This window comes from Neoarius graeffei, chromosome 27, assembly GCF_027579695.1.
Source record: "Neoarius graeffei isolate fNeoGra1 chromosome 27, fNeoGra1.pri, whole genome shotgun sequence".
NCBI classification, from domain to species: Eukaryota; Metazoa; Chordata; class Actinopteri; order Siluriformes; family Ariidae; genus Neoarius; species Neoarius graeffei.
This window is the reverse complement of record NC_083595.1, coordinates 2,945,322-2,972,553: the sequence shown is the minus strand read 5'-3', so window position 1 is coordinate 2,972,553 and position 27,232 is coordinate 2,945,322. Positions and strand designations below refer to the sequence as shown.

At 45.1% G+C, this 27,232-nt stretch overlaps 1 protein-coding gene across 1 annotated transcript in view; it reads right to left on the bottom strand.

Moving 5' to 3' along the window:
• lrp1ba (low density lipoprotein receptor-related protein 1Ba) overlaps nucleotides 1–27,232 on the bottom strand; it is a 453,831-nt gene that overhangs the window by 47,586 nt on the left and 379,013 nt on the right. Inside the window, exons 85-97 of the mRNA XM_060911172.1 lie at nucleotides 19,375–19,497; nucleotides 19,031–19,168; nucleotides 18,801–18,923; nucleotides 17,521–17,640; nucleotides 17,167–17,408; nucleotides 16,718–16,929; nucleotides 12,025–12,131; nucleotides 11,202–11,318; nucleotides 10,609–10,782; nucleotides 10,367–10,492; nucleotides 2,825–2,989; nucleotides 2,546–2,707; nucleotides 1,579–1,753 (exon numbers count right to left, since the gene is read on the bottom strand). Coding sequence (XP_060767155.1) covers nucleotides 1,579–1,753; nucleotides 2,546–2,707; nucleotides 2,825–2,989; nucleotides 10,367–10,492; nucleotides 10,609–10,782; nucleotides 11,202–11,318; nucleotides 12,025–12,131; nucleotides 16,718–16,929; nucleotides 17,167–17,408; nucleotides 17,521–17,640; nucleotides 18,801–18,923; nucleotides 19,031–19,168; nucleotides 19,375–19,497 — 1,984 coding nt within the window. The remainder of the gene's footprint in view (nucleotides 1–1,578; nucleotides 1,754–2,545; nucleotides 2,708–2,824; nucleotides 2,990–10,366; nucleotides 10,493–10,608; nucleotides 10,783–11,201; nucleotides 11,319–12,024; nucleotides 12,132–16,717; nucleotides 16,930–17,166; nucleotides 17,409–17,520; nucleotides 17,641–18,800; nucleotides 18,924–19,030; nucleotides 19,169–19,374; nucleotides 19,498–27,232) is intronic.

Here is a 27,232-nt window from a genome sequence, read left to right as displayed (position 1 = left end):
ACCCTGTGAGCCCATCAATGTCGTCTCTGTGGGGCTCACACAGTGTCTGCTAGTCTGTCACCTCCAAGCATCCTTGCAGTGTCTCGTTGGCCTCGTCTGTCTATCTCCTCACTATCTTTGATGTGGTGGGCAGTCTCTTCACCAGAGGCACATAGCAGGGGGAAGAGGTAAATCAGGTTGTGGTCTGACCTGCCCAGTGGGGGGAGGGGGGAAGAGCTGTAAGCCTCTTTAACATTAGCATACAGCAGGTCTATTGTTCTTCCTTCTCTGGTAGGACAGTTCACAAATTGGGTGAAAGTGGAAAGTGTTTTGCCCAAATTAACATGATTAAAGTCACCTGAGATAGCAATGAATGCACTCGGGTGTTGAGTCTGTAGCGGGGCGATTGCAGAGCGAATAGTGTCACAGGCAGTGTTCGGGTTTGCAGAGGGGAGGGAGGGGGAACACAAACAGCCACCATGAGGACATTAGAAAACTCCCTGGGCAGATAATATGGGCGAAGTCCAACAGCACACAGTTCAACATCCGGGCTGCAGATGCGCTCCTTCACGGTGATGTGAGCTGGGTTCCACCACCGGTTGTTCACAAGAATGGCAAGCCCTCCCCCATTGCGCTTACCGCTCCTGGCGCAGTCTCTGTCCGCACGCACCGTGTGGAAGCCCTTGATTGTAGCGTTGTCGTCGGGAACATCCCAGTGCAGCCATGCCTCCACGAAGCACATTAAACTACACTCCTGATATTCTGTCTGACTCTGGGCCAGTGCCGTCAGCTCGTCCACTTTATTCCCGAGGGACCTCACATTCCCCATGATGATAGAGGTGAGACACGGCTTATAAGATTTTTCAATAAGCTTCCGTTGTCTCAAAGCCACCCTCTTCCTCCGTAGCTTCTTATTTCCTCTGCATCCTCGATGTGTTTTCCACCAAATTACCGCAGGGATCTCTCCCGGTCTTGTCGCTAGAGCGGCCGGCTTCAGTTCAATCAGCTGATCCCTGGTGTAAACAACACGGGCGGCGTGGAGTTATTGCGTGGCTGCGCTGGAAAAAAGTTTTGCGACTGCGAGCAAAAAACACCAAAACTCTTGCAACCCTCATAGTGGCTTGATTACAGTGTTATGGTAACGGTAAAAAAAACAAAAAAAAAAACAAGATACGTAGAAAAGAATAGAGAAAAAGGATCAGGAGCATTTGTTGCAGGCTGCATGCGAGCTGGTGCATGGCGCACATCGTTGAAGAAATTTGCAGAAAAAAATATACATATACATGACACTCGTGAGGAAATCGATGAATTGTTTTGATAAATTTGGGGACTTTTTGTTTGTGAATGTGTTGAGATAATAAAAAGAAAATCACACGTTGGCTTGAAGATATGAGGTTTATCTTCTTGTGTTGAAAAATATCTACATTCACCACTCGAAGGTAAACTTCATACCTTTGCGCCACAGAGTAATATCCTCTATTACAGATATAGAACATATCTAATTACAAAAAATATCATCCATCTCGGTTCTAGTTAAGTAGAATGCACAGTAGGTGGAAATGTACAAATGCTTTTACACACACACACGCGCGTACTCACTTGCAGAAGACGTCTCCAGTGCCATTGTGTATGAAACATGGCGCGTCCCTGCAGTGGACACAGCGGTCCGTCTCACACCTCACACCCTCATAACGCTCTGGACACACACACTCCACATGACCCGCACTCAACACCGAACACGCCTTCCAGTTCACACAGTAATGCTGACAGATATCTGCACACACACACACACACACACACACACACACACACACACACACAGTGTAATAAATATGTAATACAGTGTATAATAGTCACTACACATATTAACGTGTAAGTTATATATATGTGTGTGTGTGTGTGTGTGTGTGTGTGTGTTGTAGTCAGTAATTAATATGTGCTAGTGTGTATTTATATTTATTAGTCTGTAATAAATGTATATGCATTGCAATCTGGATTAACTGTTATTACATGTAATTAATATGTAATACAGTATGTGTACTCAATAAATATTATAGTGAAAAATAGAAATATTCTTCAGCATATTCAACCAACATGTACTATACAGTGTAATAAATAGGAAATAAGGTGTAATAATAGATTATTGATGTGTGTAATAAATATGTATTCTGTATTAAATGTGATAGTGTGTAACGTGTTACAAGTTAATCAAATGTTATAAAATGTAATGAATGTCAGTATGTGATATCTGACTGTTACATTGTAATAAATAATTATTATTGTGTATGTCATATTTATATGTATTATAATGTATAGTACGTGATTATATTGTGTAATAAATATGTAATAACCTGTTAATGTGCCATTTATTATACATACATTTCAGCATTATTATTCTGAGAACCTGCTGGAAGACAGAGAGACAGACAGACTGGGAGGGAGGGAGACAGCGAGACAGAGACAGACAGTCAGGGAGAGAGGGAGACAGACAGAGACAGGAATACAGGGAGAGAGAGATAGACAGACAGGGAGGGAGACAGACAGACAGACAGACGTGCAGGCTCACGGTGAGAGCAGCGTTCTCCAGTGTATTCAGCACTGCAGAGGCAGAACGGCTGGTTGCCCGCAGTAACGCCACAGGACCCACCGTTCAGACAGAATCCATCACACACACTCCTTTCACACACCACGCCAGAGAACCCCAAGACACACCGACACACACGCCTTCCTGTGGGGGTGGGGTGGGGGACAGTAAAAAAGAATGAAGAATAAAAGGAGGGACACAAACAGAAGTGTGTGTGTGTGTGTGTGTGTGTGTGTGTGTGTGTGTGTGTGTGTGTGTTACCTGTTACAGTAGTAGAACAGGATGCTCCGTTGTGACAGTGCCCAGCGCAGTGGTCGATTTCACACTGATCCCCTGAGAACCCTGACCTGCACACACACCGAGCCTGTCCTCTCTCATTCAACACACACCGTCCCCCATTCACACACACCGCCAGACAAGGACCACCTGCAACACACACACACACACACACACACACACACACACACACACACACACACACACACACAGGGAAAGTTAAGGACCTGTGGTACCAAGACACACTATAAATCTTCAAAGCACATCCTCTTATAGACTATCGAGTTTTTTTCTAATATCAAAAGGTGCATGTCATCTTTCATCCACATTTTAAAGGTTGAAGGGAATTTCTCCTTCCACTCCAGCAGGATACACCACCTGGCCACCAGGGATGTGAAGCTAAAATATTTTTAGCACATTTAGTGAGTTGGAAATTCTGTGGACCAACCCCAAACATTGCAGAAGGAGGAGCTGCTCCATGGGGACTTTCAGGATCTCTGATAGAACCTCAGACATGGATCACCAGTCAGTACCCAGTGCTGGGCACAGCCAGTGAGAGAGCAGGGCTGGTGCTTCATCACAACAGGGGTTCAGATCTGCTGCCAACTTAGCTAACCTTACTTTTACCTTTACTTTTTACCTTAGACCAACGTAAGCAGGGAAGAATTTTGAATCAAATGATTACATGTCGTAAACAGCTGGAGGAGGACTCTGTCTGATTTATGGCATTCGGCCTTGTTTAATCTGTTACTTCTGGATCCAAATCCTCTTCCTGTTGAGTTTTTAGTTGAGATCAAAGTACTGGAATTTCAGGAAGAGTATATGGTGCCAGTTCCTTCACTGGAATGCGGGTTGATTCCTGTTACTGAAATGTAAACGATTCGGGTGGTAGGGAAGGAAAGTGGGTGGAATTTAAAGATGATAAATCTTCCAAAGCTGCAAATATTCATAACAATAGAAGCATGGAATATTTCATTTATATCAAAGGACAGAAAATTACCTTCAGTATACAGATCTTTAAATGAAACAATCCCATTTCTCATCCAAGTATTAAAGTGCATATCCTGGACCAAATTCGTTTTTTTTTATATGAAAGTATTTCCCTTTACACACTCATTCAGAAGGGTAATTTTGCACAAGGCCATCTGTCTACAGCAGAAAAAAATAAAATGTGACCCCTCTCCGAATCCAGGGACGCATGTCGGCCGAAACGAATCCGAGATAATCGCAAAAGAAGCATTTTTTTTTCGAAATTTGTGATTTTTGTTTTTTTCCATCATGTGCAAGTTGAGATCTTGAAGAATGCAATCAGTATTTCAGATAATAGATTGTTTTGTTGGAAAAGCATACATTTTTTGTTGCAAATTGTCTCGTTTTTGTCAGGACTGTAGCCTGCTGGGGGGTGTGGGTAAATTACCATATGGGCCATTCACATGATGATTTAAGTCTTTTTTTTTTTTTTTTTCGTGAATCAGCTGTATGATATGAGCTGAGCTCATGGCTACTTAACTGCATACAGGTGTGTGATTTCACTATGGAATGAGGAAGCTAAACAGAGCGCAGAGGAGCTGAAACACCGCGAAGCAAACAGACACTCGGTATTTACATCGGAGATCACCATTTCTAGCAAAAAAAACCCAACCAAAAGGAAGTGTTCTAGGACTACATTCCATCGGAGGCATTGGTGTGTGCAAGGCGCCATTTCTCTTTCTGATGGGGTGAGTTTATTAATCTAAGGCTGTGTGGTTATTTTTGCATGTAACGGAGAGTGTTGTAGTTTGGTTACATGAAACTAGCGTTGTGTTAGTTGTGTCATCATCGTGCTATCTTTCTTTCTTACGGTGTGAGTAATTTTTCAACCACAAAACGTTAAAGTATACTTTAGGACTTATTTTTGTACTTCATAATTGTGTTGGGCATACTTTGCATGGAAGGAAAATTGACGTGGTGATCTTTGTTTACATGAAAGTGGCATCGTGCTAGCTAGTAGGGGGTAGGGCTTTCCTTAATGTCATGCAAATGAGCAGCATTATGTGCCCGCCCTGCACCCAGAGTAGCTGAGATGGAAAACTTTGAGGGCGATTTTCTCCCTTTTCTGTTTTAAGAAGTATACACTTTCAAAAGGCCACACATTCTTCAAATATTGTCAGATCTCCACATGGAAGGCATCATTGGAAAGCTTAGAAACTGTACTTTCTGAATCTGTCAATAACTCAAAATGCCCCCGGGCCGACATGTGTCCCTGGATTCCGTTATCTGACACAAATAACAAAACATGTCTGGAAAAATCACAAGGGAGTCTGGAGCCAGATTCGTGACGTTACCTGCGGAAGCGCCAGCAGGCTGTGTGAGCTTTGCACGGTTTCAGTGCACAGCCTGTGTAGACCAAGTTTAGCAGTGAGCGATTTTGCATCGAAATATGGAACTGTCACCTGAGAGCAATGTTACTTCACCTTTGGATGAAGAATGTAATGTTGCTCCACCCTCCTACGATACATCTGTTAACCATTTTAATAATTACGTGATAACGTTGAAGAAATTTGCAGAAAACCACCAGGTCGTTTTCTCATAAACAAACCAGCGCTGACGTAGGATTCAGAGGGAGGCGTCCCGCACACGATGTCACGAAAATCAATGTTTGTCGGAAATCCAGATGGCAAGTTTTTTCAGAGGCGGACCAATTCACCTCAAATGGCTTGATTTCAACTGAATCTTTCTGGTATTGCGCAAGGTAAAAAAATTGCAGAGAATGCAGAATGTTACAGATATTTGACCAAAGTTTAATATAAAATAAGAGAATTACACTGATCTTGCTCCTGAATTTACCCGTGATATGCACTTTAAAGTCATGATAGTTGATAGAAGGTACAGTATAAACATGTTTAAGTGAAGATCATTGTCTAAACCGTGTCCAAATCTGAAGGTCATGTTTTACAGTCAGGGTGGAAGAGTAGCTGGACACGGGTTCAGACAGTGGAGAGCTTGAGCACAGCAGGGAGTGTAACGACGCCCATCTACAAGTCAAATTCTCCAACAACAAACGCTTCGGGATAATACCACCAGACAATACCGTGGTCCAATACAATATAGCTGTGATATTAGCTGCCCAATAACACTACTGCAAGGCAGGTAAAAGGCAAATCCGCCATCTTGACAATGTCTCTGTAGTGTGATTTTATGCATCCTTGGGTTTCTCTTATTTCAAATGAATGAGGTTAATTTCTTTCCATGAGTAAAAAAAAAGATTTAGACAGAAAGACATTGAAATAAATGAAGAAATCTTGGCAAAACGTTTATTTTAATTGTAATTATTCTACCTCCTAAAGATAGTGGTAATCAGTCTCAATGTTCACGGTCCTGTTTTAAGTGAGTTATAACTGGCTTTAGATAAATGTTTGCTACCCAAACTCCTAAATATTTGAATTTATAAGTATTAACTCTAAAGGAGAATGAATTGAGATTAATTTCTTGGCCTGTTAATTTCACAGGCATGAACTCACTTTTTCAGAAATTAACTTTCTGTCCAGATATTTGGCTAAATTCATGTAAGAGATGAAGAAACTCTTATCAGTGCACGAGGATATTTTACACTCAGAAATCCTTCTTCATAAACCTTTGACAGCAGTCTGACCTCATATTGCTGCTTCCAGTGGTTCAATCAGCACAGCAAACAAAAGATGTGATAACGGGCAGCCATGTCTATTTCCACCATACAGTGGAAAGAAAGGTGATGAATTAATATTCATACGAAAAGCTGCCAAGGGAGAAGAGTAAAGAACTTTAATCCAGGATATGAATCTTGGGCCAAATCCGAACTGCGTCAGAGTATAAAAGGGATAATCCCACTGCACCTGATCAAAAACATTTCCTTTCCCGACCGTTTCCTTTTCTTTAAAGCTCCTGTGCACGTGTGTTAGAGCAGTGATGAGGTGTTGGCACATTAAGCACTAATCCAATAAACAAGCGAGTCAGATGGTCTAACAAATCAACAGAGAGTATGTCCAAATGTGTGTGTGTGTGTGTGTGTGTGAGAGTGTGTGTATACATCACATCAGTCACCATGAAATGTCTTGAGAAACTGGTGCAGAGATTCATGAACTCAAATCATACCTGTGACCACCCTTCAGTTCACCTGCCAGGAAAACAGATCAGTGGACCATTGGACGATGACGTGGCCCTCACTCTTCCACTCAGCCTTTGAACACTTGGACAACACCACCTTCACCGGCATGCTCTTTCTGGACTAACACTGTCCAGCCCACTACGTTAGTCGCAAAACTGGCAGATCTGGGGCAGCCCACTCCCACCTGCAATCGGATTCTCGATGACAGAAGGACTGCAGGTGGTTAGGGTGGGGAACAGGGTATCAGCAGCACTGCGCATCAGCACTGGAACACTGTCTCAGCCCAAGACTCTTACTTGTCCACTCATGACTTTCTGTCCACTCATAAACTCAGCGACATTTACAAGTTTGCAGATGACACAACCATCCTAGGACTTATCGAGGGAAACAACGACTCACACTACAGGCAACTGCTGACTGTGACATTCGCCTATGGGAAGGAAAACATTCTTGTCCTCAACACTGACAAGACCAAAGAGCTAATCCTGGATTCCAGGAAGAAAGCTCCCCCTCTGCAACCTCTGTGGATAAAAGGAGCGAGTCGACAGCTTCAAGGTTTCTTGACTTGCACATCAGCACCAACCAGAACTGGTCAGAAAAGACCTCAGTCATTGGTAAGAAGGCACAGCAGCGACTCTGTTTCATCAGGTCACCGAAGACAGCCAGGCTGAGTCATGAGTCTCATACTCAGGCCTACAGAGGTCCTGTGGAGAGCATCCTCACCAGAGGTACCACCGTGATACCTCTGAGAGGAAGGCCCTCCAGAGGAGTATTAAACAGCAGAGAGGATCTTAGGAACACAGCTCCCCTTCATGAACACTCTGTACACACACTGCTGCAGGAACAAACTGTGGGCCGTTCTTAAAGCCCCACTTCACCCAGGACACACACTGTTTCAGCGGAGAAGCCAGAGACACCAGCTAAGACACCACAGAGCACACAGCATCAGAACAAACAGGAAGTGCTTCCACAACAGTCTCTTCCCAGCAGGTATCAGACTGCTTGCAAAGGACATTCAGGCTGGAGTGGAATAACCTGCACCCACCCAAAATACCCTGCACCCAAACAAAAATACCCTGTACCCACCCAAAATACCCTGCACCCACCCAAAATACCCTGTACCCACCCAAAATACCCTGCACCCAAACAAAAATACCCTGTACCCACCCAAAATATCCTGTACCTACCCAAAATACCCTGCACTCAACAAAAATACCCTGTACCCACCCAAAATACCCTGCACCCAACAAAAATACCCTGCACCCAACAAAAATACCCTGTACCCACCCAAAATACCCTGCACCCAACAAAAATACCCTGTACCCACCCAAAATACCCTGCACCCACCCAAAATACCCTGCACCCAACAAAAATACCCTGTACCCACCCAAAATACCCTGCACCCACCCAAAATACCCTGTACCCAACAAAAATACCCTGTACCCACCCAAAATACCCTGCACCCACTCAAAATACCCTGTACCCAACAAAAATACCCTGTACCCACCAAAAATACCCTGCACCCACCCAAAATACCCTGTACCCAACAAAAATACCCTGCACCCACCCAAAATACCCTGCACCCACCCAAAATGCCCTGCACCCAACAAAAATACCCTGTACCCACCCAAAATACCCTGCACCCACCCAAAATACCCTGCACCCAACAAAAATACCCTGTACCCATCCAAAATACCCTGCACCCAAACAAAAATACCCTGTACCCATCCAAAATACCCTGCACCCAAACAAAAATACCCTGTACCCATCCAAAATACCCTGCACCCAAACAAAAATACCCTGTACCCACCCAAAATACCCTGCACCCAACAAAAATACCCTGTACCCATCCAAAATACCCTGCACCCAAACAAAAATAGCCTGTACCCACCCAAAATACCCTGTACCCACCCAAAATACCCTGCACCCACCCAAAATACCCTGCACCCAACAAAAATACCCTGTACCCATCCAAAATACCCTGCACCCACCCAAAATACCCTGCACCCAACAAAAATACCCTGTACCCATCCAAAATACCCTGCACCCAAACAAAAATACCCTGTACCCATCCAAAATACCCTGCACCCAAACAAAAATACCCTGTACCCATCCAAAATACCCTGCACCCAAACAAAAATACCCTGTACCCACCCAAAATACCCTGCACCCAACAAAAATACCCTGTACCCATCCAAAATACCCTGCACCCAAACAAAAATAGCCTGTACCCACCCAAAATACCCTGCACCCAACAAAAATACCCTGTACCCATCCAAAATACCCTGCACCCAAACAAAAATAGCCTGTACCCACCCAAAATATCCTGCACCCAACAAAAATACCCTGCACCCACCCAAAATACCCTGCACCCACCCAAAATACCCTGCACCCAACAAAAATACCCTGCACCCAACAAAAATACCCTGCACCCACCCAAAATACCCTGCACCCAACAAAAATACCCTGCACCCAACAAAAATACCCTGCACCCACCCAAAATACCCTGCACCCAACAAAAATACCCTGCACCCACCCAAAATACCCTGCACCCACCCAAAATACCCTGCACCCAACAAAAATACCCTGCACCCAACAAAACTCCTCTAATACTGTGATAAGAGACTGACCCACACCTCATCCTCATACGCACACTCACTTTATAATTTATTATTACTGAAGTGTTCTTTTGGATTGAATGTTTTACTATTTTCTTACTCTTGCTTAATATATTGATCACTTTTATTATAATAATAATAATAATAATAATAATTTATTATTATTTTTTTAGTAGCAGTAGTAGTAGTCGTGTTGTTTTTATCTTTATTTTTATGGCTTGACACTGATCTGCACAAGAATCCCAGTGCCCTGCACACCTGTACCTGAGCAAATGGCAAATAAAAGTCTTGAATCTCGCGTGTCTGTGTGGTAAACACTTCAGTCAAAATAACTGGAGCGAGACATGTTTTGCCCCAGAGTGGTGAGGGTGGATCCGAGTCATCACAGATACACAACTCTATTCTGACACGCTGAGGGTTTACAGATACGGCTTCTCTTCACATCATGCAAAGTTCAAATATTTTATAAACACTACATAATTATAAAACCAACGTGTTCCTGCTGTCACTGACGCTAAAGCGCCGATGAACAGTCGCTCACCAGCCTCTCTCTCTTCTCTTTAAGACAAAAAACACAGCTTGTGAAGTTCCTGAGAAACTGTAAAGAAGTGTCTCTGACTGTTACACAGCGCTCACACTGGAGACTCCTTACACACATGATAAAAAAAAAACTTCACCATATCAACAATTACACATCTCTCTCTCTCTCTCTCTCTCGTGTGTGTGTGTGTGTGTGAGAGAGTGAGAGAGAGAGAGAGAGAGAGAGAGAGAGAGAGACAGCGGTACCTCTGCTGCTGGTGTCCACACATGTCCTGTTGATGAGCGATTTGCCCTCGGGACACACACACCTCGCCCCACTTGGGTTCAACAGACACAAAAATTCACAGTTCATCCTCACGCATGGGTTTAACACTGAGAGAGAGACAGACAGACAGACAGACAGACAGACAAAGAGAGAAGCGTTATCCTGAGGCGTCTCACTCTCCCCTCAGTAAACTGGGTGATGAGTTATCACTGAGGTGTCTCACCCTCCTGTTGTTTATATCGGTGAAACACCAGCACGCTGGAGGCTCGCTGCACAGGCAGCTGGAGCGTGATGGCGCGCTGTCTGCCGTATTTGTGCACGCGGAACACGCGGTGATTCAGCGCCGTGGCGTACACATAGTCCTCAAACACGTCGATACGGAACGGCTGAGACACGCCTGCAGGAAGATCACGCCTAATCACGCAGCTGCCAGAAACACACACACTTTACTGCTGCACAGTAATTATTTATATTTACTAATGACTGCTTGTGATTCTGTCTGTCTGCCTCTGTTTATTTGTCTGTCTTTCTCTCTGTCTGTTAGCTAGATAAATCACTGCTGCTCTACTGTACTTCACTCACGCATAGCCTTTCCATCTGTCTGTCTGTTGGTTTGTCTGTATTGGTATTTCACCTCTACATGGTTGGGATCTGTCTATCTGTCTGCCTGTCTTTCATTCGTCCTGCCTCTACCTCCATTTGCCTGCTTGTCTGTCTGCCTCCCTGTATGCGTATTTCTTTCTGTCTTTATTTGTCTTTCGCTACCTTCTACCTTCCAAATGACTGTCTGACTGTCTTACTGTCTGTCTCTCTCACCGTGTTGGATGCTGGCAGCCACCTGAGCATCTGAGCCATCGAATCTTACACTGCCGATGACGGACAGCTCAGAGTCGGCCCAGTACACTCTTTCACCATAATAATCAATCGCCAAACCTAAACACACACACACACAAATTCACTGTGGGTGTGTTTGTGTGCATACTAATGTTTTGTCAAATTAAATATAGTACTTATAGTAAAAATAAATATAGCACAAAATATTATAAAATGTTGATGTTGGAAGGTCTAGAGCTCTAACGCAGCACTGACAGAGTGGCACATTCCTCTGGCGAGTTAACATTTAATAATAATAATAATAATAATAATAATAATAATATTTGGCATTTTTCAGAAAGGAAATGCAGCTCAAAGTGCTTTACATATCAGTAAACAACAAAGAATCTAAAATTGTGAATAAATTGTCCAATAATAAACAGTTAAAGCACTTAATCCAAGCTGAAAAATCAGGGAATCTTACACAAATAAAATAAAAAAGGATAAATAATCGAATAACTAATAAAGGGCAAGATACTAATAATAAGGTAGATTAAAAAAAGATTTTAAAATGCTTTAAATTTGCTGTTTAAAAATGTCCATGGTGCCCGCCTCTCTAATAAGTTCCAGTTCAGTGTTCCACAGTTTAGCTGTGTCGGGGACGTCGGGGGCCGCTTCCCCAGGTTTATTACGGAGACATTTGGAATGTTTAGCACTGTTGCTAATTAAATAAATCTGAGCCGTAGTGTTTATTAAGTTCTACAGACCAGTCACCATGACATTTATCGAGACTGTGTGAGAGAATAAAACAGAAATAAAGACACACCTGTCGGACGGCGCAGGTTCTTCTCTAATAAAACACGCCTCAGTGATCCATCCATCGCTGACTCCTCGATGTGAGAGTGATCACCAACCACGGACCAGTACATCATCCTGAACACACACACACACACACACACACACCCCTGTAGTGTGTCTTGTGCGCTCTGTGTGTGTGTGAGATGTGCAAAGTGTGTGAGAATTTCAGACCTGCTACACGCGACAATTACAAGACATTCACATACTTTTCCACTGACATGAAGCTCATCAACTTCAGCTGAAGTTACTTAAATATAAAGACGAAACATGAAAAATATTTGATTAATTAAACTGTCCTGGTGTAAAAGGGATTCCTTTAAACGCAAACTCAGCTGGACTGGTGCTTGTTTTTTTTTTTTTTTGTATTTTTTGAGTGGCAAAATAAGTCTGACAAATTAGCAAAAGTTGAGAGATAAATTTATAAAATTACACCCATTAAAGGTAAAATATTTAAACTGATTTTCTAAAATTTCTCAAAACCTTCCTACAGAACCTTTATTTTCTCTAATTATTCATCACCACTTAAATATACGACCCTCCATTACAAAACCAGTCAGAAGTCGCAAGTCACGATTTTGAGATAAATGGAGAAATACACTGTGTATACTAAATTATTTGAATTTTAGATTTTGGCATGGCGGCACGGTGGTGTAGTGGTTAGCGCTGTCACCTCACAGCAAGAAGGTCCGGGTTCGAGCCCCGTGGCCGGCGAGGGCCTTTCTGTGCGGAGTTTGCATGTTCTCCCCGTGTCCGCGTGGGTTTCCTCCGGGTGCTCCGGTTTCCCCCACAGTCCAAAGACATGCAGGTTAGGTTAACTGGTGACTCTAAATTGAGCGTAGGTGTGAATGTGAGTGTGAATGGTTGTCTGTGTCTATGTGTCAGCCCTGTGATGACCTGGCGACTTGTCCAGGGTGAACCCCGCCTTTCGCCCGTAGTCAGCTGGGATAGGCTCCAGCTTGCCTGCGACCCTGTAGAACAGGATAAAGCGGCTAGAGATAATGAGATTTTGGCATAATATCAGGGTATCACTTTCATGTTTTGAATGAATTTTACAGAAATTCATACTTTATGACCTTTAAAATGTGCTTTTATTGAGATGAGGTAGTCAAATCCTGGTAGAAATTTGTAAATAAAAAGTGAAAACCTCCAGCCTTTGTACCGCTGAATGTCTGCTCTCACAGTACAGTGGAGATTCCACACTCACTAGATTCACTATTCATTCTGACATGATTTCAGCGAGTAGACAATAAAATGGTATAAAAAAAAAAACACCTGTCTTTGCGTCAACAGAATTTATATTATGGGATTTAATCTCTGTGTTGCGATGAACTATAAGGAGGCTTCTGATTGGCTGCATTGCTCCTTCGCTTACACAGTTCACCTCACACAGCTCATTTCCTGTAGACTTAGACAACCTTTATTGTCATTCAGTATGCAACACGTGTACACCGAACGAAATTTCACTGCAATTTGGCTCAGCACAGAAATAAATATGAAGTGTATTAAATTAAATTGTCTCATCTCATCTCATTATCTGTAGCCGCTTTATCCTGTTCTACAGGGTCGCAGGCGAGCTGGATCCTATCCCAGCTGACTACGGGTGAAAGGCGGGGTTCACCCTGGACAAGTCGCCAGGTCATCACAGGGCTGACACATAGACACAGACAACCATTCACACTCACATTCACACCTACGCTCAATTTAGAGTCACCAGTTAACCTAACCTGCATGTCTTTGGACTGTGGGGGAAACCGGAGCACCCGGAGGAAACCCACGCGGACACGGGGAGAACATGCAAACTCCACACAGAAAGGCCCTCGCCGGCCCCGGGGCTCGAACCCGGACCTTCTTGCTGTGAGGCGACAGCGCTAACCACTACACCACCGTGCCGCCCGCTTCAGAATCATGTAACTGATATCAGTAACAACGGAGAAGAATTCGAGGATGACTCTGACCCAACAAAGCCCGATTTCAGGTTAGTCATGGAAAGTGATGGGTGTGGTGAATAAGCCCCTGAGGGCAGCGAGGCCGACCGAGTCGAGTGAGAGAGAGCTTCAGGATGTCGGTGAGTCAATGAGAATCACCACAGATTAGATGAGCCTGAGTTTACAATTCAAAATCTGACAGAAGCTGAACATTACATTTTACTGATATGTACCGTGCAGAGAACGCATCGCACAAACATACTACTGACATATGTAATGAAAATTCATTATGTCTGATTATTATAACTATTCTTTAAGTTCGTTTCTTAAGACACGCATTTTTAAGTATGTTACCTCGTTTGTTGACAGTTTCGGCGAACACTTCCGCCTTCTTCAAAACAGTCACCAGATGTCGAGTGGTGACGTGCCTTATCAGCTGATGTTACTCTATGGAGGCGTGAACGTCCCGCCCAATTTGACAGGTAGTCCACGCCTCCTGCTGTCAGGTCGCTGCCCCAGGACTGCGCTCCAGGTGTGTGACAGCGCGTACGCTCCCTCATCCCGGTTCATCGTCCTCTGCGCCCGCTTACGTGAAGAGAATAGATACCAGCGTTGGATTTTAGAGGCAGTGGAGATACGTAAGCGGGCGCAGAGGACGATGAACCGGGATGAGGGAGCGTACGCGCTGTCACACACCTGGAGCGCAGTCCTGGGGCAGCGACCTGACAGCAGGAGGCGTGGACTACCTGTCGAATTGGGCGGGACGTTCACGCCTCCATAGAGTAACATCAGCTGATAAGGCACGTCACCACTCGACATCTGGTGACTGTTTTGAAGAAGGCGGAAGTGTTCGCCGAAACTGTCAACAAACGAGGTAACATACTAAAAAATACGTGTCTTAAGAAACGAACTTAAAGAATAGAATACTACTGACATACTTACATAAAGTAAACAACAATAAACCAGGATGAGAAGTTTCAGTCCCATTCAATTCCAAGACTTTGACAAAGAACTGACATGTAATGAATGTGTACAGACACAGAGGGACCTTTCTTTTTCACGCCCTTTTATTTTTAAATTCAGAAGCATGGGCTGTGATGCTGAGTGCCCACCGTGGCTGCACATCACAGACGAGACTAAATTTAATGAAACAGACCTCACATCTTTTGTTGTATTCGTTGTCTACAGCTCAATGAACTCCTCTTTTTTCCAGCTGCACATGCCAGATTGGGACTGACGGACCACCAATCTATCACTTCTTCATACCCAAAGACATGATCCAGGTGGTCGTCCAATCGCCCCTCCCTCACCTGGACTTCCTCTAGCTAGGTAACAGCACCTCTACAAATGGGCCTTTGTTCCTGAGACCTACAAGGACATAATGTGCCCTAAACCAGATGTGCTGCCTCCAGATGGGTGAGAGAATGTACAGATACAGGTGCAGGCAGATAAAGGACAAGAAGGATAGAGTTGAGGTAATGGATGTGGGCGAGGCCGCGGAAGCGTCTCTCTGCATGGCCATGGCACAGGGCTTGAACCAGGCGGTCATCTGTTGTTTTATATGACGTACAGACAACATGTTCAAGGAACTTGAGAATGTTGGAACTTTTGAACTGTAGACTGAGGGAGAAATACAGGGAGGATATGAGGGGGAAAAATCCTGCGAAAAATTATCTACATTTTGTAATGTGTTAAGAACATGTTCCTAACAAACTCCAGCAAAAAAAAAATTGGTGTGCACATCTGTCAAGCCAGAATGAAAATGTGCCCCAAATTTAATCTTAATATCTTTTTTGAAATACCGTATTTTCTGGACTATAGAGCGCACCTGTATATAAGCCGCATCCGCTCTATTTAAAAAAAAAATTTAAAAAAAAGATGTACAAGCCGCACCGGGCTATAAGCCGCAGATATCTATGGTGAAAAATTAGATATTTACTGCATGTACAGAACGATTTTGTACTGTAAATGTACATGTATGTACCTGAACAGATTCTTTCCGAACAGTGCCTTTTAACACGGCAGCAACTTTGCTGATTAAAACGGAACAGAACCAAGAGAAAATAACCGGTATTTATTTACCTTCATTTCTCCTGTGTTTGAAACCACAAGTCACTTTAATCATCTTCGCTGGATTTGAAAATAATTACCAGTTAGTAATTTGTCGTGCGTGTTCTATCTGCTAAAGATCTGCTAATTCTTCTTTGCATTGATTTTTCGTCTATCTTATTTTTGATTCTACTTCCGGTTAGAGCGCCCCTAGCGGTGAAAGAAAAATCCACAGAATAGCCGCACCTTTGTATAAGCCGCATGGTTCAAAACCTAGGAAAAAAGTAGCGGCTTATAGTCCAGAAAATACGGTAAGTGTTGCTCAGGAGGTTATGGAGTAAATTTTACAAACAAATTTCTCTATTTCTGCCTTTTCATAAAAAGTAAAAATTAACCACTTTGAATGCCCATATATATATATATATATATATATATATATATATATATATAAAATCAGTGGTATATTGGTCAAATTTCTTAATCTATGCATCACTGGAAAGATTTTTAAAGCCTTTCATGAAAACACAATAACTCAATGTTGAAAATCTGACCCATGTGACGAGTTCTGTAATGGGGGTGGGGTGGGGGTGGGGTGTCCCCCACACACGTATTTACAACAGTTTGAATAATATATCTTTCAAAATATTTTAGGAATAAAAATTATTTTTTGTTTATTTATTTGCCTACCCTTGGGTGGGGTTAACGGTGATGGAGAACGGCTCCCCCTGCAGGTCAGTGATGAGCCGTGTGCAGTTTTGTCCTTCGATTTTTCCCACGTTGATGGAGTGATGCAGTGAGGGCGGGGCAGAAGAGGTGATGAGGGGAGAATGATCGATCCAGTACAGACACCCTGTCACCCAATCAGCTGACAGATCAACTGGATGCCGGAAACCTGGGCACTACAGAGAGAGAGAGAGAGAGAGAGAGAGAGAGAGAGAGATTAAGGAAGGATAAGAAAGAGAGAGAAGCTGTCAATATGTTATCTGTCCTTTTTCATCTTCCTGAAGCCCAGATGTCAATCAGGATCTCTGGAAAGCATGTGAACTAATCAGCCCAGTGTTTTGTGTGTGTGTGTGTGTGTGTGTGTGTGTGTGTGTGTGTGTGTGTGTGTGTGTGTGTGTGTCAGAGTGACTCACTACAGTTCCACCGTGGCTCCGGCTGGTAATCCTGTCCCCCAGGTCTCGGTGGAAAATGCCCCCGGGGTTAAACTGAGTCGCCCAGATGAACTTGTGACGATGGAAAAGTGCGTCCATGCTGACGACGTGTGTGTTCTGGTTAAAGCGGGCGAAAAGTGTGTGTGTGTGTGTTCGGTTAAACGGATACACAAATCTGTGGATCTCTGAGTCATTTGCTACGTAAAGCACCTGATCATCTGGTCCTGAAACACACAGCAACATACAGTGATTTCTGATTGGCTGAGAACAGTACAATGTGTTTTACAGATATTTTATAAACAGGAAGTGGGCGGGGTTTGAATGTTTGATGTGTACCTTTCGTGATGCATTCGCCGTTTATTTCTTTGAAGTTCCTGTGGCAGCTGCATTTATACGATCCTTTAGTGTTAGAGCAGTACTGAGAACACGTCCCGAACAACACACACTCATTTACCTCTAACACACACACACAAAGAGAGAGACAGAGAGGGAAAGGGGAGAGAGAGAGAGGGAGACACAGAGAGAGAGACACACACAAAGAGAGAAGGGGGAGAGAGACAGAGAGAAAGTGAGAGACAGAGGGGGCGAGAGAGACAGAGAGAGTGAGAGAAAGAGAGAGAGAGAGATGGGGAGAGAGACAGAGGGGGAGATACAGAGAGAGAGACAGAGACAGAGAGGGGCAGGGAGAGAGACAGAGAGAGAGAAAGAGAGAGGGGGAGAGAGAGAGATAGGGAGAGAGAGACAGAGAGAGGGGGAGAGAGAGAGGGGGAGAGAGAGAGACAGAAGGAGAGAGAGAGGGGCAGGGAGAGAGAGATGGGGAGAGAGACAGAGAGAGGGGAGAGAGAGAGAGACAGAGAGGGGGAGAGAGGGGGAGAGAGGGGCAGGGAGAGAGAGAGATGGGGAAAGAGAGACAGAGAGAGGGAGAGAGACAGAAAGAGAGAGGGGGCGGGGAGAGAGAGAGATGGGGAGAGAGAGACAGAGAGAGGGAGAGAGAGAGAGACAGAGAAAGAGCAAGAGAGGGGCGGGGAGAGAGAGAGACAGAGAGAGACAGAGAGGGGGAGAGAGAGACAGAGAGAGTGTGAGAGAGAGATTGAGAGAGAGAGAGGGGGAGAGAGTGAGAGAGAGAGGAGGAGAGAGAGGGGGGGCAGAGAGAGGGGTGGGGAGAGAGAGAGACAGAGGGGGGAGGGAGAGGGGTGGGGGAGAGAGAGAGAGAGGGGGAGAGAGAGAGAGAGGGGGAGAGAGAGACAGAGAGAGGGGGGAGAGAGAGGGGTGGGGGAGAGAGAGAGAGAGAGAGAGAGAGAGAGGGGGAGAGAGAGAGAGAGAGAGAGGGGGAGAGAGAGAGAGAGGGGGAGAGAGAGACAGAGAGAGTGAGAAAGAGACGGGGGGGGAGAGAGAGGGCAAACATAAAAAAATCCGGATTAAAAAATATAACATTAATAAAATAATCATCGGAATCTGCAGTACAATCTCCACCTACAAACATTAGGCCACGCCCCCTACACAAGTCTTCTGTTTCTGAACAATCTGTTATTTTAAGCTCAGTAAACCTTTTTATTCAGTCTTTCAGAAATAATTCATTAAAAATAATATGTCTGTCTGTCTGTCTGTCTCTCTACCTTCACACTGTTTACTCCGCTGGTCTCTTCTGAAGCCCACTCTGCACTCACACACCGCTCGACCTGCTGTCTGATTGCAGAAAGCATCATCACCACACACACTTCCTATACAGCCTGCTTCCACTGAAACACACACACACACACACACACACACACACACACATTATGGATGAATCATTCAGCATTTATTGCCAGTAAATGGAGTATAAACTGCTGTGTGTGTTTCTCACATGGCTGACAGTTGTGCTCGTCTGATCCTCCGTCTCCACAATCGTCAAACAGGTCACACTGCAGCTCAGCCGAGATACAGTGACCGTTCACACATGCAAACTCCGCCTTCCCACACATTTTGACTCCGCCCACATCCACTGAGACAGAGTGAAAAATAATAAGTTCAAAGAAGACTTCCAACACAGCTGTGACATCACACACTTTAAAAATAATTACATAATCACCCAGTGTGTTTTTCTGTGATAGTTTTATTTAATTATATTTACATTAATATAATTAAAAAAATATATATATTAATATTTAAAAACATATGCTAATATAACGTGTGTGTGTGTTGTCTCACCACACTCCTCTTCGTCAGAGTTATCCCCACAGTCGTTTACTCCGTTACACACCTGCTCCGTGTGCACACACATCCTGTCATTCCTGCAGCGGAAAGGTCTCGTCTCAGGACATGGGAACTTCACTGTAGAAACACACACAGTTTCAGTTTTTAACTCAAGTGGTTCTTTAAATTTTGTCATGTTGTGTTTATAGCGCCCCCTAAGGACAAAATCAGAAATCAGAAACACTTTTATTGCCGGGTATGTGGACACACACGAGGAATTTGACTCCGGTTCACTTAGCTCTCATAGTACAAAACAGATAAAAAAGCGTATACACAAAACAAACAAACAAGCAAACAACAACAACAAAAATAGGTGCATAGTGCAAAGTAATCCAGGTAAGTCAAGTATGGAATAGTTAAATAAATATAAAGTATACAGTGTGCACAGAATGACGGTATAAGTGTTCAGATATTTTATAAGTGATATTACTGATATATGAATCTCGATTTTAGCTGTTCATGACAGAAAGGATTTCCCTTTTGGTGCAATATGGTGCATAGTGCAAAGATGAAATAGTACATTTAAATAAGTATAAATATAATATAAGTAACAGTGAGCACAGAATGACGGTATAAGTGTTCAGATATTTTACAAGTGATATTACTGATATATGAATCTGGATTTTAGCTGTTCATCACAGAGACAGCCTGAGGGAAGAAACTGTTCTTGTGTTTGGTTGTTTTTGCATACAGTGATCTATATCGCCTCTGTGAGGGGAGAAGATTAAACAGATTGTGACCAGGGTGTGATGGGTCCGCAGAGATGTTACCTGCCCGTTTCCTGACTCTGGACAAGTATAAGTCTTGGATGGAGGGCAGGTTGACACCAATAATTTTCTCTGCAGACCTTATTGTCCGTTGCAGTCTGTTCTTCTCCTGTTTGGTGACCGATCCAAACCAAACAGTGATGGAAGAGCAGAGAACAGACTGAATGATGGCAGAGTAGAATTGTGTCAGCAGCTCCTTAGACAGGTTGAGCTTCCTGAGCTGGCACAGAAAGTACAACCTCTGCTGAGCCTTTTTGATGATAGTGACTGTGTTTGTCTCCCACTTCAAGTCCTGAGAGATTGTGGAACCCAGAAACCTGAAGCTTTCAACGGCAGTCACAATGTTGTTGGTGATGGGCAGCAGAGTGGGGGGGCTCCTCCTAAAGTCCACTGTCATCTCCACAGTTTTGAGCGTGTTCAGCTCCAGATTGTTCTGACCGCACCAACAGACCAGCTGTTCAACCTCCCGTCTGTATGCAGACTCAAAATGTCACAAAACATGATGTGCTTCCAAGGAACGTACTGGTGACGAAGTGTATTATGTTTCATTAAATTTGAACTTTTGAATCACAAGACATTAGCCATAGAGTCAATAGAGCCTTAAAATTTCATTGGTTCATAGCTTTAAAACGGTTTAATGAAACAAAAATACTTTTTACAATGTTTTACCAGCACATTCTGGAGAAGAGTCGCACCAAATTTCATGACAATCGGATGAAGTGCCTCAGATGAGTTTGCTTTCCTGCCAATTTAATGCAATTGAAATGGGACATGCTGGGGTGGAAATGGGCAGTTAGAGACCCGTTTAATTTGTGAAATTATAAGTAATCAGAGGAAAGAAATGGCTGTGTCCCGCTGCTTGTGTTGCTTGACCTTAGTGCAGCATTTGATACCATTGATCATTCCATTCTTCTGGATAGACTAGAAAATGTTGTGGGAGTGAAGGGAACGGCCCTCTCCTGGCTCAGCTCTTATTTAACTGATCGCTATCAGTATGTTGATGTAAATGGTGATTTTTCTAGACGTACTGAGGTAAAGTTTGGTGTTCCACAAGGTTCTGTCTTGGGCCCACTGCTTTTTTTTTCTTTATATATGTTCCCTCTGGGTGATATTATTCGTAAACATAGTATTAGTTTCCACTGTTATGCTGATGACACACAGTTGTATGTTTCTGCAAAACCTGATGAGAGACACCAGCTTAATAGAATTGAGGAATGTGTAAAGGACATTAGACACTGGATGCTTATTAACTTCCTTCTGCTTAACTCTGACAAGACTGAAGTACTTGTACTCGGACCACATGCAGCTAGAAGTAAGTTTTCTGATTACACAGTGACTCTGGATGGCCTTTCTGTTTCTTCACGTGCAGCAGTAAAAGACCTCGGAGTGATTATTGACCCCAGTCTTTCATTCGAAACTCACATTGATAACATCACCCGGATAGCTTTCTTTCATCTCAGAAATATTGCTAAGATAAGAAATTTAATGTCACTACACGACGCGGAAAAACTAGTTCATGCTTTCGTTCCCTCCAGGTTGGATTATTGTAATGCCTTACTGTCTGGATGTTTCAATAAGTGCATAAACAAGCTCCAGTTAGTTCAAAATGCAGCAGCAAGAGTCCTTACTAGAATTAGAAAATATGACCCCATCACCCCTGTCTTATCCACACTGCACTGGCTCCCAATCAAATTTCTTATTGATTATAAAATACTACTATTGATCTTTAAAGCACTGAATGGTCTCGCACCACAGTACCTGAGTGAACTTCTGCTCCTCTATGACCCGCCACGCCTACTTAGATCAAAAGGTGCAGGCTATCTGCTGGTACCTCGTATAGTGAAGGCTATATCAGGGGGCAGAGCCTTTTCTTACAAAGCCCCACAGTTATGGAACAGCCTTCCAAGTAGTGTTCGGGAATCAGACACAGTCTCAGCATTTAAGTCTCGGCTGAAAACAGATCTGTTTAGTCAAGCCTTGTGTTAATGGTGTTTATGAGGTAAAGGAGTAGATCTGGAGGATCCTCAGACAGAGTGTTTTGGTAAACTGGGATGTATGAATGCTGTCAGTCCCCACTCGCTTGCTCACTCGAGTTTGTTGACGGTGTAGTGGCTGCTGCTTTATGTCCCGGGGCTCCCTCATGCCTGTGTTACCTTCTGGCTCTCCCCTTTTAGTTATGCTGTCATAGTTAGTTTTGCCGGAGTCCCTGCTTGTACTCAGTGCAATATGTATACTGTTCCTACTTATTCAGGTGACATTGGGCATACCAAACAACCTGTGTTTTCTCTCTCTTCTCCCCCCCCCGTCTGTCCTCTGAGTTACATGCCAATCCTGAGATCGAGATGCTGAACCTCTTCTGCTCCTCAGACCTGCCTGATCCATCCTGGTGCCCTGTGTCTGGTTGGAGTCTCATTGCATCGCTCCTGTGGAGGACGGCCCCATGTGGACAGTTGAAAGTCACACTTGGAAGACGCTCTGGACTCTTACAGTAATGCTTTTATGGCTGAGGACTACAGTTGACTTGCTAACTTTAGGACTGCGGTTGTCATGAACAGTTTTGCACTCAAGCTTCCATTAATGAAGAGTTTATAACATCAACGAAACTGACTTCATGTTAAAACTGTTAATGTTATAGTCATGTTGTCTGTTGTTGTCCAGGTGAGGATGGGTTCCCTTTTGAGTCTGGTTCCTCTCGAGGTTTCTTCCTCGTGTCGTCTGAGGGAGTTTTTCCTTGCCACCGTCGCCATGGGGTTGATCAGTGGGGATAGATTAGGGATAAAATTAGCTCATATCTTGGGTCATTCAGATTCTGTAAAGCTGCTTTGGAACAATGTCTATTGTTAAAAGCGCTATACAAATAAACTTGACTTGACCTGGTTTTGTTCTAATGCATGCAGTTGCTGATGAGCCAAAAAGTAAATGTGCTTGTTATAGCACCCCTTATGGCTGTTATGTTTCATATTTGGTCCCGAGCTTCTGTGTGTCATCAGGAATGAGTGTATAAAGTTTCATGAAGATTGAGCATTCACAATGGCAAATACTGGCTGCTGAAATTTGATTGGCTGTTTAATGGCCATTTTGGTGAGTGAGTTATGTGTCAGTTGTAGTGCCCCCTATGTTAAGTTTGAATCATTACATGACAAGCTATGGGTCATAGAGTCATCATGGGCCTTCAAAATAGACGAACACACAACTTTGAAACGGATAGTTGGATCAAAATTCATTCTATAGCTTATGTTCAGCATGGTCTCGAGATGATACTAAATTTCATAATAATCGGATGAACGGCCTCTGACAAGTTCATTTTACTGTCGCTTTTATTTATTTTTTTTCAAATGTGAAAAAATGGGGGGGGGGGTTTAAATTGTCAGGTGCATTAAGATTCAAAGATTCTTTACTGTCAATTCACTATATATCCAGGACATATAGGAGAATCGAAATGCAGTTTCTCTCTCACCTTACTTGTAAAAAACAGATAAAGATTACACACAAAAAACCCCCTAAATATAAATATTTATAAATATAGGTCTCATCTCATCTCATTTCCTTCCGCTTTATCCGGGGCCGGGTCACGGAGGCAGCAGTCTGAGCATGGAAGCCCAAACTTCCCTCTCCCCAGACACCTCAGCCAGCTCCTCAGGAAGAACACTGAGGCATTCCCAGGCCAGCTGAGAGACATAGTCCCTCCAGCATGTCCTGGGTCTTCCCCGGGGCCTCCTCCTGGGGGGACATGCCTGGAACACCTCCCCAGGGAGGCGTCCAGGAGGCATCCGAAAGAGATGCCCGAGCCACCTCAGCTGATTCCTCTCAATGTGGAGGAGCTCTACTCCGAGCTCCTCCCGAGTGACTGTGCTTCTCATCCTATCTCTAAGGGAGCGCCCAGCCACCATGTGAAGGAAACTCATTTCGGCCGCTTGTATCCGTGATCTTGTTCCTTCGGTCATTATCCAAAGCACATGACCATAGGTGAGAGTCGGAACGTAGATTGACCGGTAAATCGAGAGCTTCGCCTTTTGGCTCAGCTCCTTCTTCACCACGACGGACCGGTAAAGCGACCGCATCACTGCGGAGAGGCTGCACCGATCCGCCTGTTGATCTCACGTTCCGTCCTTGCCTCACTCGTGAACAAGATCGAGATATTTAAACTCCTCCACTTGAGGCAGGACTTCACCAACCTGAAGAGGGCAAGCCACCCTTTTCCGGTCGAGAACCATGGCCTCGGACTTGGAGGTGCTGATTCTCATCCAAGCCGCTTCACACTCGACTGCAAACCGCCCCAGTGTGTGCTGAAGGTCCTGGTTTGAAGAAGCCAACAGGACAACATCACCCGCAAAAAGCAGAGATGAAATCCTGTGGTTCCCAAACAGGATTCCCTCTGGCCCCTGGCTGCACCTAGAAATTCTGTCCATAAAAATTAAGAACAGAACCGGTGACAAAGGGCAGCCCTGCCGGAGTCCAACATGCACTGGGAACAGGTCTGACTTACTGCCGGCAATGCGAACCAGACTCCTGCTCTGTTCGTACAGGGACCGGACAGCCCTTAGCAAAGAGCCCCGAACCCCATACTCCTGAAGCACCCCCCACAGGATACTACGAGGGACACGGTCGATTGCCTTCTCCAAATCCACAAATCATATGTGGACTGGTTGGGCAAACTCCCATAAACCCTCGAGCACCCTATGAAGGGTATAGAGCTGGTCCAGTGTTCCAAGACCAGGACGAAAACCGCATTGTTCCTCCTGGATCCGAGGTTCGACTATTGGCCGAATTCTCCTCTCCAGTACCCTGGAGTAAACCTTCCCGGGGAGGCTGCGAAGTGTGATTCCCCTATAATTGGAGCACACTCTCCGGTCCCCTTTCTTAAAAAGAGGGACCACCACCCCAGTCTGCCACTCCAGAGGCACTGTCCCCAACCGCCACGCAATGCTGCAGAGGCGTGTCAGCCAAGACAGCCCCATAACATCCAGAGACTTGAGATACTAAGGGCGGATCTCATCCACCCCCAGTGCCTTGCCACCGAGGAGCCTGCAAACCACCTCAGTGACTTCGGCTTGTGTAATGGACGAGTCCACCTCTGAGTCATCAGCCTCCGCTTCCTCAATGGAAGACGTGATGTGGGATTGAGGAGATCCTCAAAGTATTCCTTCCACCACCCGACAATATCCCCAGTTGAGGTCAACAGCTCCCCACCCGCATTGTAAACAGTGTTGGCAGAGTACTGCTTCCACCTCCTGAGGCACCGGATGGTTTGCCAGAATTTCCTCAAGGCCGACTGATAGTCCTCCTCCATGGCCTCACCAAACTCCTCCCAGTTCCGAGTTTTTGCCTCCACAACTGCCCGAGCTGCGGCACGCCTGGCCTGCCGATACCCGTCAGCTGCCTCAGGAGTGCCGGAGGCCAACATGGCCCGATAGGACTCCTTCTTCAGCTTGACGGCATCCATTACTTCCGGTGTCCACCACCGGGTTCGGGGATTGCCTCCACGACAGGCACCGGAGACCTTGCGGCCACAGCTCCGAACAGCCGCGTCAACAATGGAGGCAGAGAACATGGTCCACTCAGACTCAATGTCCCCTGCCTCCCTCGGAAGCTGGGAGAAGCTCTCCTGGAGGTGGGAGTTAAAGACCTCCCCGACAGAGTGCTCGGCCAGACATTCCCAGCAGACCCTCACCATACGTTTGGGCCTGCCAGGTCTGTCCGGCTTCCTCCTCCACCAGCGGATCGAACACACCACCAGGTGGTGATCAGTTGACAGCTCAGCCCCTCTCTTCACCCGAGTGTCCAAGACATAGGGCCGGAGATCAGATGAAACGACAACAAAGTCGATCATCGACCTCCGACCTAAGGTGTCCTGGTACCACGTGCACTTATGGACACCCCATGCTCGAACATGGTGTTTGTTATGGACAAACCGTGACTAGCACATAAGTCCAATAACAAAGCACCACTCAGGTTCAGATCGGGGAGGCCGTTCCTCCCAATCACGCCCCTCCAGGTGTCACTGTCATCGCCCATGTGAGTGTTAAAGTCCCCCAGTAGCACAATGGAGTCCCCAGTCTGAGCACCTCTCAGTACCTCTCCCAGGGACGCCAAGAAGGCCGGATACTCTATATTGCTATTTGGCCCATAGGCACAAACAACAGCAACAGCCCTCTCCCCGACCCGAAGGCGCAGAGAGGCGACCCTCTCGTTCACTGGGGTAAACTCCAACACATGGCGGCTGAGCTGGGGAGCTATAAGCAAGCCCACACCAGCCCGCCACCGCTGGGCGACTCCAGAGAAGTGGAGAGTCCAGCCCCTCTTGAGGAGCTGGGTTCCGGAGCCCAAGCTGTGCGTGGAGGTGAGCCCGACTATCTCTAGCCAGTACCTCTCAACCTCCCGTACAAGCTCAGGCTCTTTCCCCCCCAGCGAAGTGACATTCCATGTCCCAACAGCTAGCTGCTGTGTTCGGGGATCAGGTCGTCGAGGCCCCTGCCTTCGACTGCCGCCCAATCCACACTGCACCGGCCCCCTATGGCTACCTCTGTGGGTGGTGAACCCACAGGAGGTCGGGCCCACGTCACCGCTTCGGGCTCAGCCCGGCCGGGCCCCGTGGGCAAAGGCCTGGCCACCAGGCACTCGCATATGAGCCCCAACCCCGGGCCTGGCTCCAGGGTGGGCCACCGGCTGCGCCATACCGGGCAACGTCACGGTCCTTGATTTTTTTTATTTCCATAAGGGGTTTTGGTGAACTGCGCTTGGTCTGGCCTGTCACCTAGGACCTGTCTGCCTTGGGAAACCCTAACAGGGGCGTAATGCCCCTGACAACATAGCTCCTAGGATCATTCAAGCACACAAACCCCTCCACCACAATAAGGTGGCAGTTCTAGGAGGGGATAAATATAGATAATATAGATTAAAAAAAGCATTTTTTTAATAAATATAGATAAAAAATTAAGAAAAACAATATATATAAATATCGATAAAAAACACTCTAAAATCAAACAAACAATGTACAAAACAGCAGTAGTGCAATACAGTGCAATAACGGAGAAGGTGCTAGAAGA